The sequence below is a fragment of the Oncorhynchus masou genome, chromosome 22 (assembly GCF_036934945.1).
Source record: "Oncorhynchus masou masou isolate Uvic2021 chromosome 22, UVic_Omas_1.1, whole genome shotgun sequence".
Lineage (NCBI taxonomy): Eukaryota > Metazoa > Chordata > Actinopteri > Salmoniformes > Salmonidae > Oncorhynchus > Oncorhynchus masou.
In genome coordinates this window covers 24,463,656-24,475,129 of record NC_088233.1, presented here as the reverse complement: position 1 = coordinate 24,475,129, position 11,474 = coordinate 24,463,656, and the positions used below count along the sequence as shown (strand labels likewise).

General features: G+C 44.0%; 1 protein-coding gene across 2 annotated transcripts; it reads right to left on the bottom strand.

Moving 5' to 3' along the window:
• Window positions 1–581: 581 nt before the first annotated feature.
• LOC135509230 (1-aminocyclopropane-1-carboxylate synthase-like protein 1) lies at window positions 582–11,474 on the bottom strand. 2 transcript variants are annotated; one of them, XM_064929719.1, is made up of 16 exons: window positions 11,273–11,474; window positions 10,266–10,987; window positions 6,289–7,031; window positions 6,046–6,105; window positions 5,729–5,799; window positions 5,463–5,532; window positions 5,210–5,276; window positions 4,934–5,031; window positions 4,722–4,799; window positions 4,510–4,610; window positions 4,032–4,121; window positions 2,909–2,954; window positions 2,620–2,761; window positions 2,401–2,543; window positions 2,117–2,270; window positions 582–1,899 (listed from the first exon to the last, which is right to left on the bottom strand). In XM_064929719.1, the coding sequence occupies exons 2-16, from the start codon at window positions 10,939–10,941 to the stop codon at window positions 1,475–1,477; spliced, it is 2,964 nt and encodes a 987-aa protein (XP_064785791.1). In that variant the 5' UTR covers window positions 10,942–10,987; window positions 11,273–11,474; the 3' UTR covers window positions 582–1,474. The 2 variants fall into 2 exon arrangements, with proteins under 2 accessions (XP_064785791.1, XP_064785789.1); XM_064929717.1 differs by having other exon boundaries at window positions 10,266–11,474.

Below are 11,474 nucleotides of genomic sequence, written 5' to 3'. Positions count from 1 at the left end.
CATGATGCTTTTACCAGATCACAATCAACCACAAGCTCCCACTCAGCCATGACATTATAGATTTCATGTGTTGGTGAACAGGGGCTCGTATGTGTACGTGTGAATGTGTGTGTGTGTGTGTGTGTGTGTGTGTGTGTGTGTGTGTGTGTGTGTGTGTGTGTGTGTGTGTGTGTGTGTGTGTGTGTGTGTGTGTGTGTGTGTGTGTGTGAACTCAGGAAAGGAAACTGCACTCTCTCACACACACTGGGTACCCCCACACAAATTAAGACATCCAGCTTCCTTTTCTAGCCCCCAGCCAGAGCAGGGTCATCTTGGAAAAACCCCACCTGCCCAGAGCCAAACTGTCAACAACAGCCTATGCAACTTTTACTGGTCAAATACTATGTATCAAAAGGCAGGCAAAAACAGATTATGTTGTGTCCTTGGAATATCTACAGTAACAAAAACAGGCAACATTATACTTCAATAATTTGGGTTTCAAAACTATTTAATCTGAGTTTCACTTCCTTGATTTACCAACTAAAAAATGAAGTCTACAGTATTTAGGCTTTCACTAGAATTGATTTGGAAAACCACGGTACTTCTCCACAAGTGGTAAAAATAAGGCTTTTATTGAACGTTGACCAATTTATCAACATTAAGACTTAGTGAAATATTCAGAACCATTTACTGTACATATGTATACAGTATGAACAACAACTGTCTTAAAAGCTCATGAATGGTACTATAGATGACCACGTCAAAAACATATAACCATATTCAAGGTTAATCATTAAAGTGGATTACAGAACAAAAGTACAACCAGAAAACGAGTTATAACTAAAGTATAAAATGCATTTGACAGAGACTTAAACTTAACTCTGTATATTTGTTTGAGTCAACATTGGCATTCAATGAACAGAACTGCAGAGATTACAGCACAGCCTGATACACTGACTTCTGGCTGAAATAATGAAGAACAGCTCTTATAACAACAAAAAATTAAGACATTCTGATGTGGACAAACTGGGGAACCTTTGTCGCCTATCCTGACTGATGTCCTTTCCTGCCTCCTGTCCTGTCCTTTCCTTCCACCTCCCCTCTCCCCTAACCATCCTCTCCTCTCTATCCCCTCCTCTTCATCCTCTCCTTTCTATCCCCTCCTCTTCATCCTCTCCATCCCCTCCTCTCCATCCCCTCCTTTCCTCTCCATCCACTCCTTTCCTCTCCATCCCCTCAATCCCCTCCTTTCTTCTCCATCCCCTCCTTTCCTCTCCATCCACTCCTTTCCTCACCATCCACTCCTTTCCTCTCCATCCACTCCTTTCCTATCCATCCCCTCCTTTCCTCTCCATCCACTCCTTTCCTCTCCATCCCCTCCATCCCCTCCTCTCCATCCCCTCCTTTCCTCTCCATCCCCTCCTTTCCTCTCCATCCACTCCTTTCCTCTCCATCCCCTCCATCCACTCCTTTCCTCTCCATCCACTCCTCTCCTCTACTTTCTGGCTCTGTCCAGCAGGTCTTTGAACACATCCAGAAGTTCTGGGTCCTCCCCAGCAGACAGTTCCGGAGTGTTCTTCTCAAGCCAATCAGAGGTGTGGATCTGTTGCCTCAAGGCACCAATCAGGGAGTCCAGACTTTCTGCGGGGTGGGACTTCTGGCAGTCAAGCAAGATCAAATCTTCACTGACCAATGGGATGGCATCAGGGATGTGATTATCCTTCTTCTCTGGCTCTTCTGGTGATCTGTTCTTGGACAAGGATGTTGACTTAACAGCAAGAGGTTTGTGTGAGTCTGTTGTGTCCCCCTGTGTTGTCTTCTCTATCCCTTTCTCCTCTGTGGCCTCATTGGTTGTGCCCGTGTCAAGGGTGGATGTGACCCCATCTATCTCCTCCAAGGCCCTCCTGATCCTCTGCATGCCTACAACAACCACATATAACACCATCTCTTTGATTTAGTTTTCATGTCATTGTATGACTTCACATATTGAGATGAAGAGATGGGAATTAGAGGAAAACAGGATAGAAGAGAGAAGAGGGCGAAAAGGGCGAAAAGGGAGGAGGAAAAAATATCAACATCTCCCTATATCTGTTTTCCTCCCCCGCTATCATGAGAAGAGAAAAGCATCTGAATGTACCGAGCGTAAGGTGTTGCTGTCGGTCTGTGAAGACAATGCGGAACCAGCCGGGAGTGGAGCAATGGAAGGCTTGGCCACAGCTCAGCACCACCTTGTGTCTGAGGAAACACCTCCACAGGGACAGTTCCTCCACAAATGACGGCTCATACAGGTACTGACCAAGAGAGAGAGAAAGAAAGAAAGAGAGAGAAATAAAGAGAGAGAGAGGAGGAACCATGTCAGGAAGAACCAAAACAGAAGCTCCACACCATGCAGTAAACCCCAACCTGTTTCAGTATTCTTACCTTCCTGAGGTCAGCCCAGATGTAGAAGCCAGCAGGCCGGTGGAGGTAGGGGACTCCCAGGCTCTGTAACTCCCCCGTCATGTACCTGTGAGCTGCCTGCATTCTCAGCCTGTTCTCTGGAAGAAACTTCCCATTGATCCAATCTACAGAGTAGAACACAGGTAGATTGAACTCCCTACTTGGATGGTATGTCCTCTCATCTAGTGTGTGTGTGTGTACCTTTGTCCTGGAGCAGGATTGCCATCTGGTGCTGTATGGGACCAGGGACACCATGAAACATCCCCAGTTTATCGAGAGCTTCCACCAAGTCCCTGTTATCAGAGTACACAGTGCCCACACGCACTCCTGCCATCGCAAAGTCCTGCACAGGGACAACACACAGGAGACAGGGGACAATCTAACAGGATGAACGCATAACCCCCAAATAGTCCCCACAGCAACATGTACGTACAAACACATTCAGACACATGCATATGCACGCACACACACCCTCCCTTTAAACTCTTACCTTGCTCATCCCCCACATCACATGTGTTCTCTGGGGGTCCGGCAGGCTGTAAGCACACCATTGTTAATGTACACTACCGTTCAAAAGGTTTGGGTCACTTAGAAATATCCTTGTTTTTGAAAGAAAAACACATTTTTTGTCCATTAAAATAACATCAAATTGATCAGAAATAGAGTGCAGATATTGTTAATGTTGTAAATGGCTATTGTAGCTGGAAATAGCTGATTTTTAATGGAATATCTACATAGGTGTACAGAGACCCATTATCAGCAACTATCACTCCTGTGTTTCAATGGCACGTTGTGATAGCTAATCCAAGTTTATCTTTTTAAAAGGCTAATTGATCATCAGAAAACCCTTTTGCAATTATGTTAGCACAGCTGAAAACTATTGAAAAAGCCATATCTCAGACTGGTCAATAAAAATAAAATATTAAGATGGGCAAAAGAACATAGACGCTGGACAGAGGAACTCTGCCTAGAAGGCCAGCATCCCTGATCACTGTTGACGTTGAGACTGGTGTTTTGCGGGTACTATTTAATGAAGATTCCAGTTGAGGATTGTACGAGATGTTCAGTTTTTTGGCAATTTCTCGCATGGAATAGCCTTCATTTCTCAGAACAAGAATAGACTGACGAGTTTCAGAAGAAAGTCATTTGTTTCTGGCCATTTTGCGCCTGTAATCAAACCCACAAATGCTGATGCTCAAGATACTAATCAACTAATCTAAAGAAGGACAGTTTTATTGCTTCTTTAATCAGAACAATAGTTTTCGCTGTGCTAACATAATTGCAAATGGGTTTTCTAATGATCAATTAGGCTTTTAAAATGATGAACTTGGATTCGCTAGCACAACGTGCCATTGGAACACAGGAGTGATGGTTGCTGATAATGGGCCTCTGTACACCTATGTAGATATTCCATTAGAAATCTGTTTCCAGCTAAAATAGTAATTTACAACCTTAACAATGACTACACTGTATTTCTGATCAATTTGATGTCATTTTAATGGACACAAATAGTGCTTTTCTTTCAAAAACAAGGACATTTCTAAGTGACCCCAAACTTCTGAACGGTAGTGTACATTTAATAGGCAGAGTTTGTGTGCGTGTGTGCATCATACCTGTCCATGCTGAGGACGCTATGGAAGGTTACTGTGTCTTCAAACACTGTCAGCATGTACACCTCATCTACAATGGCGTGCAACTTATGCCTTAGGCAGGGGGAAGGAATGGAGAGAACAGAGAGGAAAAGATAAATCATTTATCATAAATTTCTATTGCACTGTTTTATGATGTATACTGTTCTTTAACATAAAGGCAATACAAGCAGGCAGTAAAAGGCCTCTATCAGTAGGGAGCCGGAGGGAGCAGCGCATTGTAGAAACGGGCTGGTTTATGGTTACTACAGCTCAGTGCAGCTCAATGCATAGGGAGGTCTGTAGAGGGTGCTAATGCTGAGTGAACCACAGACTACAACCAATGGTTCTGGGAGAATCCTCAGCCCTTAGCTGCACTTTAAAATACAACTACAGTGTTATATGTGCAAGAGGGGAGAAAATATTGCACAATATGGAAATATGATATGAGGACAAAACTCACCTCTTGGCAAACTCCAGAAAGCCAGTCATCTCTTGAGGGGAGTAGACATCAGCCAGGGGATTATGGGGGTTCACCAGGACCACGGCCCGCACATTCAACCCCTGACAGACAGGGCCACAACAAGGGACAGTTACACCAATGAAACATTCAAGTACCTGTATCTTTGTTTTATCAATGGATAACTATTCTGTTTTATGGGGGGGGGGGTCAACCTCGCTAATCGCCTCCCTCATAGCTTCCTCCAGTTTGTCCACAGTGAGGTGGAACGGCCGACTGCCACTGCCACTAGGCTAAAAGCACACACAAAAAGCACTTCAGAAAATATATTGCCCAGAAAAATGGAGCCATCAAATAACATTTACAACAATACAACACAGGGTGATATTATGGTATAGGGTGTATTACGTTAAGAAAGGAGACCTACCTCACAGTCGAGATGAACATGGAAGAGCTGAACACCGCTGTACAGATGCATATCCTCAGTGATCACTCCATAGAATGGAGTTGGAATGAGGATTGCATCTAACACACACACAGACACATTGTCAGGATAAACCTTAAATTCAACCACTGAAATCCATGAATTAAACACCATATCTTACACAGTTTGACAAGGCATGGATTATATTTAAAACTATAATATGTGAGACATAGGTGAAATGACTGGACATACTTCTTGAGTCTACGGAGTTGAACTAACCTTCCGGGTCACAAAGCACTGCGGCTATGGATGAGAAGAGGGAGCCACAGCCATTCATCACCACAACCTGAACACACACACACACAAATAAAACACTAGCTTTATGAGTAAAAACATTCTTCATAATTGAACTATTCACACCCATAGATGAATCCAGCAATCACAGCCTTATTCCCTAATGGCCAGGATTATACACTAGATCAGAGCCATTATACAATACTACTAAGGGCTGAGGCGAGCTCAGTTCACTCACATTGTCAGCTCTCAGTGGCCTGGGCGAACCACAGTAGTGGGACAGGAACCTGGACACCTCTTCTCTCAGACTAAAGAGGGGATATCATCACCATCATTATTAACATCCTCATCATCCTTATCTTTATCGCTGCTGTAATCAACATCTTTCTTGTATGTAATAAAAATGTTATTGAATTGAACTTCAATTATCTCTAACGAATACAAGTACATTAACCATCCTTTTCCACATGACATATGAAGTCCTCATACAAGGTAATTTCTTACAAGCGGTGGCCTTTCCAGTCAGGATACTGCAGCAAGGCTGGGTCGATATGAAGCATGTCAGGCTGGGTCATCTGTGGCAGGGAGGCAGAAGCACAAACAGGGTTTTGATTTAGGGACGGAGAGAGAATGGTTACATTCCATTGGAGTGTAATGCAATATAGTTACAGTAAGTACAGAACCACATTCTCCAAAAGACACATCACCAGCTATAAATAATGTATCATTCTGATTGACAAAGTCAGTGATTAGCAATGTGGAGCAACCACATGAACCACTCTCCCTCCCCTATTTTCTCCTGTTTCTTCCCCCTCTCTCACCCGTTTGTGCAGCAGATCATAGCACAGCTTGTTCTCACTGGTGCCCATGTTGATGATGCCCTGGAGATGAGAGACATCAAAATCTATCAATCTATCTTTCAGTCAATCTATCAATTGTTATCTGTCTAGCACTTTTTACAGAAACATTTGCCACAAAGTGACATGACAAGTGGTATGACACCACACACAGGTCTGGAACGACTGTTCTCAACATGCGGAGCAGCAGCAGTGTTGCAGACTCACATTGGGGTTGTCAGTGTGCTGGTATTTGTCAGCGTGGTACTGGGTGTAGCCCTCCTGTAGAATGCCCTGGTGCTGTCTAATGGAGTTTCCACGGCGAGACAGGTACACACTGTGGCCAGGGGTCTCTGCACCACTTAGTGTGGCCAGTATGCTCTCAGGTTTAGTGGGGCAACGGGCTGGGATGGATGGTGGTGGTTCTGTAGTTGGGGCAGGACAGCCAAATGGGACAGACGAAGTAGCTGGTGCAGATAGGGTGTTAAGTATAGCGGTATGTCCAGAAGTGGCAGAGGGTACAGTTGAGTCAGTAGAGAAAGTAGGAGCAAATGGTGGAGCAGTAGGGGCAGTCTGTCTAACAGCGGCCAGGGCCCCAGTGAACATGCTGAACAGACGGAGCTCATGCTGTCTCTCCTGCTCCGCCCTCCTCTCCTCCTTCTGCTCCCGCCTCTCCTCCGCCTGCGCCTCCCTCTCCAGCCGTGCCTCCTCCAGGGAGATGAGCCGCTCCTCAGCAGACCTCTGCCAGCTTAGGAAGCTGACCAGGGCCTCGTCCAGGGGCCCCCGGCCCCCACATCCACCCCCTCCTCCCCCACCAGCCCCTCTACCTGCACGCCGACGCTTCCTCTGCCTCACAGGGGCTGCAGGTCGGGAACCCTCTGGGTCACGCTGGTTCCCTGTATCCCGGCCATCAGGACCAGCAATGGAGGCCCCTGTGCCTGAGGACCCAGCCTGGTTCTGATCACTGAAACCTGAAGATGGAAAGAGAGAGAGGAGAGGGAAGAAGGAATAATAGATCACAAAAACGTATTTTGCTTATTAAATCCATACTTACACGTACACTCCCCTACGTATTTATTTAGACAGTGAAGCTAAAACTTTAATTTGTCTCTGAACTACAATATTTGGGATTTGGAATCAAATGTCTCATGAGTCAACAGTACAGAATGTCACCTTTTATTTGAGGGTATTTTTATACATATCTATTTTAGTTTAGAAATTTGAAGGTGTCATAAGTATCGAGACAAATTCAGTTACACGTGTATTAAAGTAGTCCAAAGTTTAGTATGTGGTCCCATATTCCTTGGGACTCTTCAAGCTTGGGACTCTTTTGTCATTTTGGAGTCACTTTTATTTATATTGGATAATCATGAAGGAATCCTGAATAATGATGAGTGAGAAAGTTACAGAGGAACAAAGACCATAACTCCTAAAAAATGCTGTTATTGTGGCCTCGTGGTGAGAGGTTAGCATGATCATTGTGTCTCTAACTTTCTCACTCATCATTATTATTCACAATTAATTTACGATTATACATAATCATGGTAGCATCCACATTAATGTAGAAGTGTTCAGAGACATCTTCTATTCTTATTTACAATAAAAATGGGTCCAAAATTACACAAATTATTATTCACCCATTCAGTTCCTATTGGGCAAAAGATACAAAACTGCAAATGCAGTCACAAACTTGATATAGTCATTGATTGCTAAGAATATGGGACCAGATACTAAACTTTTGACAACTTTAATACACTATAAGTGAATATGTCCGAATACTTATGAAGAAAAAAATATATATTCAAATGAAGGGATTAGATACATAAAGTGATTTAACTTCTAAACGGTAAAACAGATATGTATGAAGGAAGCAGTGGCAGTCGGTGCCATTTAAGGTGATGGAGGACGCAATTTTTTTTCATGAGTTTGGCCTTATTTCTATTATAGCATATTAGATGACTTTCATTCATATTCTATTCAACCAGCTTAATGTAACATCGATAGGTTTAGGCTACTACATGATACTCAAATTTTCCCTATACCCATCATGAGGTTGCTACAACCTTGCCTATGAACGAAAGTTTACAATGTAGGTGCACAGGTCGAGAGAAAAATTTGAGTAATCAAGGTGACAATACCGCCTTCAACACACTTGACTGCATCTATCTGATCTAGTCATCTGATCTAGGGTGTAATAATTTGTCCAACAGTTGCAAACTAGAGTTTCTATTGGACAAATTCAGTTATGTTTATTCCCGTTTCGTTCAAGAAACGTTATTCAACAGAATTGGCGGAATGAATAAACCCCTGATCACACAAGAGTTCCCTTTCATAACAGCCACATACAAACAGTATAATTCCTTCTCGCATCGAAAGTGCTCTCCTCCTCTCACATTTTACCTTTGCTTGTGGACTTCAGTGCACAACACATCAGCTATCTGTGACCAGGCGAAAAAACCTTTCCAAGCCAAAACTTTATATCATAAGTGCTAACCGCTACACACAGCCTACATCGTTGTCACCATATTTGCTAACGTCATCGTCAACATAGCTACTAGAACTAACGCGTTAGTAAACCCGCTAAAATAATACAGTACGGTGTACAGTCAGCAAGCAGTTTAGCAGTTACACTGGCAGGTACTGGTGGCAATAAATGAAAAAAATCTAAAGCTTACCTTGACTTGGTAGAGTTCCATTGTTGGATAGCCATAGCCAGCTAGCCAACATAGCATCCCTCTCTGTTTGAGCCGGGTGTTTTAGGCTAAGCTAGCTAGCTGCATTTACTATCTAAGTGGAAGTGAAAACAAAATACAACAAAATATAGCTATCTCTCGCTTCTCTTTCATTTTTGTTCAAAACTGTTCAACTATTGTCTTTGTCAACTACTCACCACAGTTTATGCACTGCAGTGCTAGCTAGCTAATGCTTTCAGTACAAGATTAATTCTCTGATCATTTGATAGGGTGGACAACATGCCAGTTCATGCTGACAGGTTGGAGGACATCCTCCGGAAGTTGTCGTAATTAATGTGTAAGTCAAGGGGTTAGAACCACAAGCCTCCTAGGTTTTATATTGAAGTCAATGTACCCAGAGGAGGATGGAAACTAGCTGTCCTCCGGCTACACCATGATGCTACCCTACAGAGTGATGTTGAGGCTACTGTAGACCTTCATCACAAAACAGTGTGTTTTAATAAATTATTTGGGGATGTGAATATATTTAGTATTGGGAAAGGGGGATACCTAATCAGTTGTCCAACTGAATGTATTGCACTGAAATGTGTCTTCCGCATTTAACCCGACCCCTCTGAATCAGAGAGGTGCGGGGGGCTGCCTTAATCGACATCCACGTCTTCGGCACCCAGGAAACAGTGGGTTAAATAACTTGCTCAGGTGCAGAACAACAGATTACTACTGTTTCAGCTCGGGCATTCGATCCAGCAACCTTCCAGTTACTGGCCCAACACTCTAACCACTAATCTACCTTTTGTTTTATCTAAAAAGGAGCATTTTTTTCATGTTGCACTTTTTCATTTACTGAGGTGGATGGGAGGACCTCCTCTGAGGAGCCTCCATTGGTATGCAAATACCCTCAAATAAAAGGTGACATTCTGTACTGTTGCCTCATAGAAAACATTTGATCTCAAATCCAAAATGCTGGAATATAGGGCCAAATGTACTCATCTTCACTGTACAAATAAATACATAGGCAGAGGAGTGTATGGTTATCTGACCCTGCTGGTCATCTATGAACATTTGAACATCTTGGCCATGTTCTGTTATAATCTCCACCCGGCACAGCCAGAAGAGTACTGGCCACCCCTCATAGCCTGGTTCCTCTCTAGGTTTCTTCCCAGGTTCCGGCCTTTCTAGGGAGTTTTTCCTAGACACCGTGCTTCTACATCTGCATTGCTTGCTGTTTGGTGTTTTAGGCTGGGTTTCTATACAGAAACTTTGTGACATCAGCTGATGTAAGAAGGACATTAGAAATAAATTGATTGATTAATTGATATGTGCACAAATCAAAGTGTAATCATGTAGTGTGTTTTTGCAAGGACAAAGTTCAGTTCGAATTGCGCAATGATACAGTGTACCAAGTGTTGGGACTACAACATAATAGTTGTAACTCATACCCTCACTTTTAATAAAAGTACCGAATGAATATCCATGCAAAATTATACAGGGCAAGAGGCATTTTTAGCCAACCTGAAGGAGAGAATCGCGCGCTCGTCGTGCGCTCTCCTCTCGCCATCTCGACCGGATCCTCTTGGTCCAGCCCGGCAGACTTCCCATCGGTGTCATGCTCATCTCCAGACCCGGTATGGTACAGTAGCTCTGGGGGCGCAGCATCGGAGTTCAGCAATCCGTCCTCGGACTCTGCATGCTCACATTTGATCTCAAGCAGCTCCCCCAGCCTGGGCGGATGACCAAACAAGAACCCGCCCGAAGCAGTGGAACCAAAGGCACCACCTGGCAGACCATGGATGTATGCGTCTGCCCCACTAGGCGGGCTCTGGAGGACTTGGTGGGCTATAACGGCACCGCCCAATGAGGAGTAGGATATGGCCGGTCGGTTCGTTAAGACCCGGTCCATAACGTCATAAAACTTCCACGACCTCCCGCCGCGTATCATCCTGTGGTTGTCCTTAATGCGGCGGTACTCCAGCTTCATCTTTTTTATCTTCTCCCTGCACTGGTCGCCAGTGCGATAGATACCGTTCTCCCGCAGGACGTCCGCTATTCGGTTAAATACATGTTGATTTCGGAGGCAACTTTCCAGCTCCAGTTGGACCGACTCATCTGACCACAGCTGGAGGAGTTCGGCCACCTCTGGGTCGGACCAGTTGCTGCCCCGCTCATACTTTCTACCGCGGAAGTCCATTCTAGACGCCACTTTGACAGATGACAGGTCTTCTGAGTTATATTTTCTATGGAAATCAAAACAAAACTCTTGTTTTTTTCTCTCCAATCAAAGTAGTGATAGCCAAGCATTAGCCCGAGTTTGGCTGAAGGCTAATAAACCTGCTCGTACAGGCTATCCTATTCCCTATTATTTAGGCCTAACCTGTATTAGCTAATACATGATTTGTAGGCTAAAATTATTTAAATCGTATTATGAAGCATTCAACTAAAGTAATAACAAAATCGGAGCCTACAACCTCAAAACTAAGGTTTGTTATGCTTACAGTACTGCCAAGCTTCAGTAGACCTACCACTGCTGTCAGCTGTGACAGTTCACGCGACACTTCTGTCTATCCCGGTCTAGACCGGTTCAAGCGTGCCACAAAAGGACTACGTGTTCTATTTTTGACACAGTTAGCAACAATGTCACATAAAATAATAAAATATGGGAAGCGTATCGTACAAATTCTACATCCGGGTTGACGGCACATGCGTGCTGTCCTTATTCCGGGA

Excerpts from the sequence above, each read along its gene's own strand:
- LOC135509230 (XM_064929717.1), bottom strand. The coding sequence starts at position 10,941 with ATGGACTTCCGCGGTAGAAAGTATGAGCGGGGCAGCAACTGGTCCGAC. Across the intron at positions 4,122-4,509 it reads TTTCTGGAGTTTGCCAAGAG|GCATAAGTTGCACGCCATTG; the intron begins GTGAGTTTTGTC and ends CCCCTGCCTAAG. Across the intron at positions 2,544-2,619 it reads AATCCTGCTCCAGGACAAAG|ATTGGATCAATGGGAAGTTT; the intron begins GTACACACACAC and ends TCTACTCTGTAG.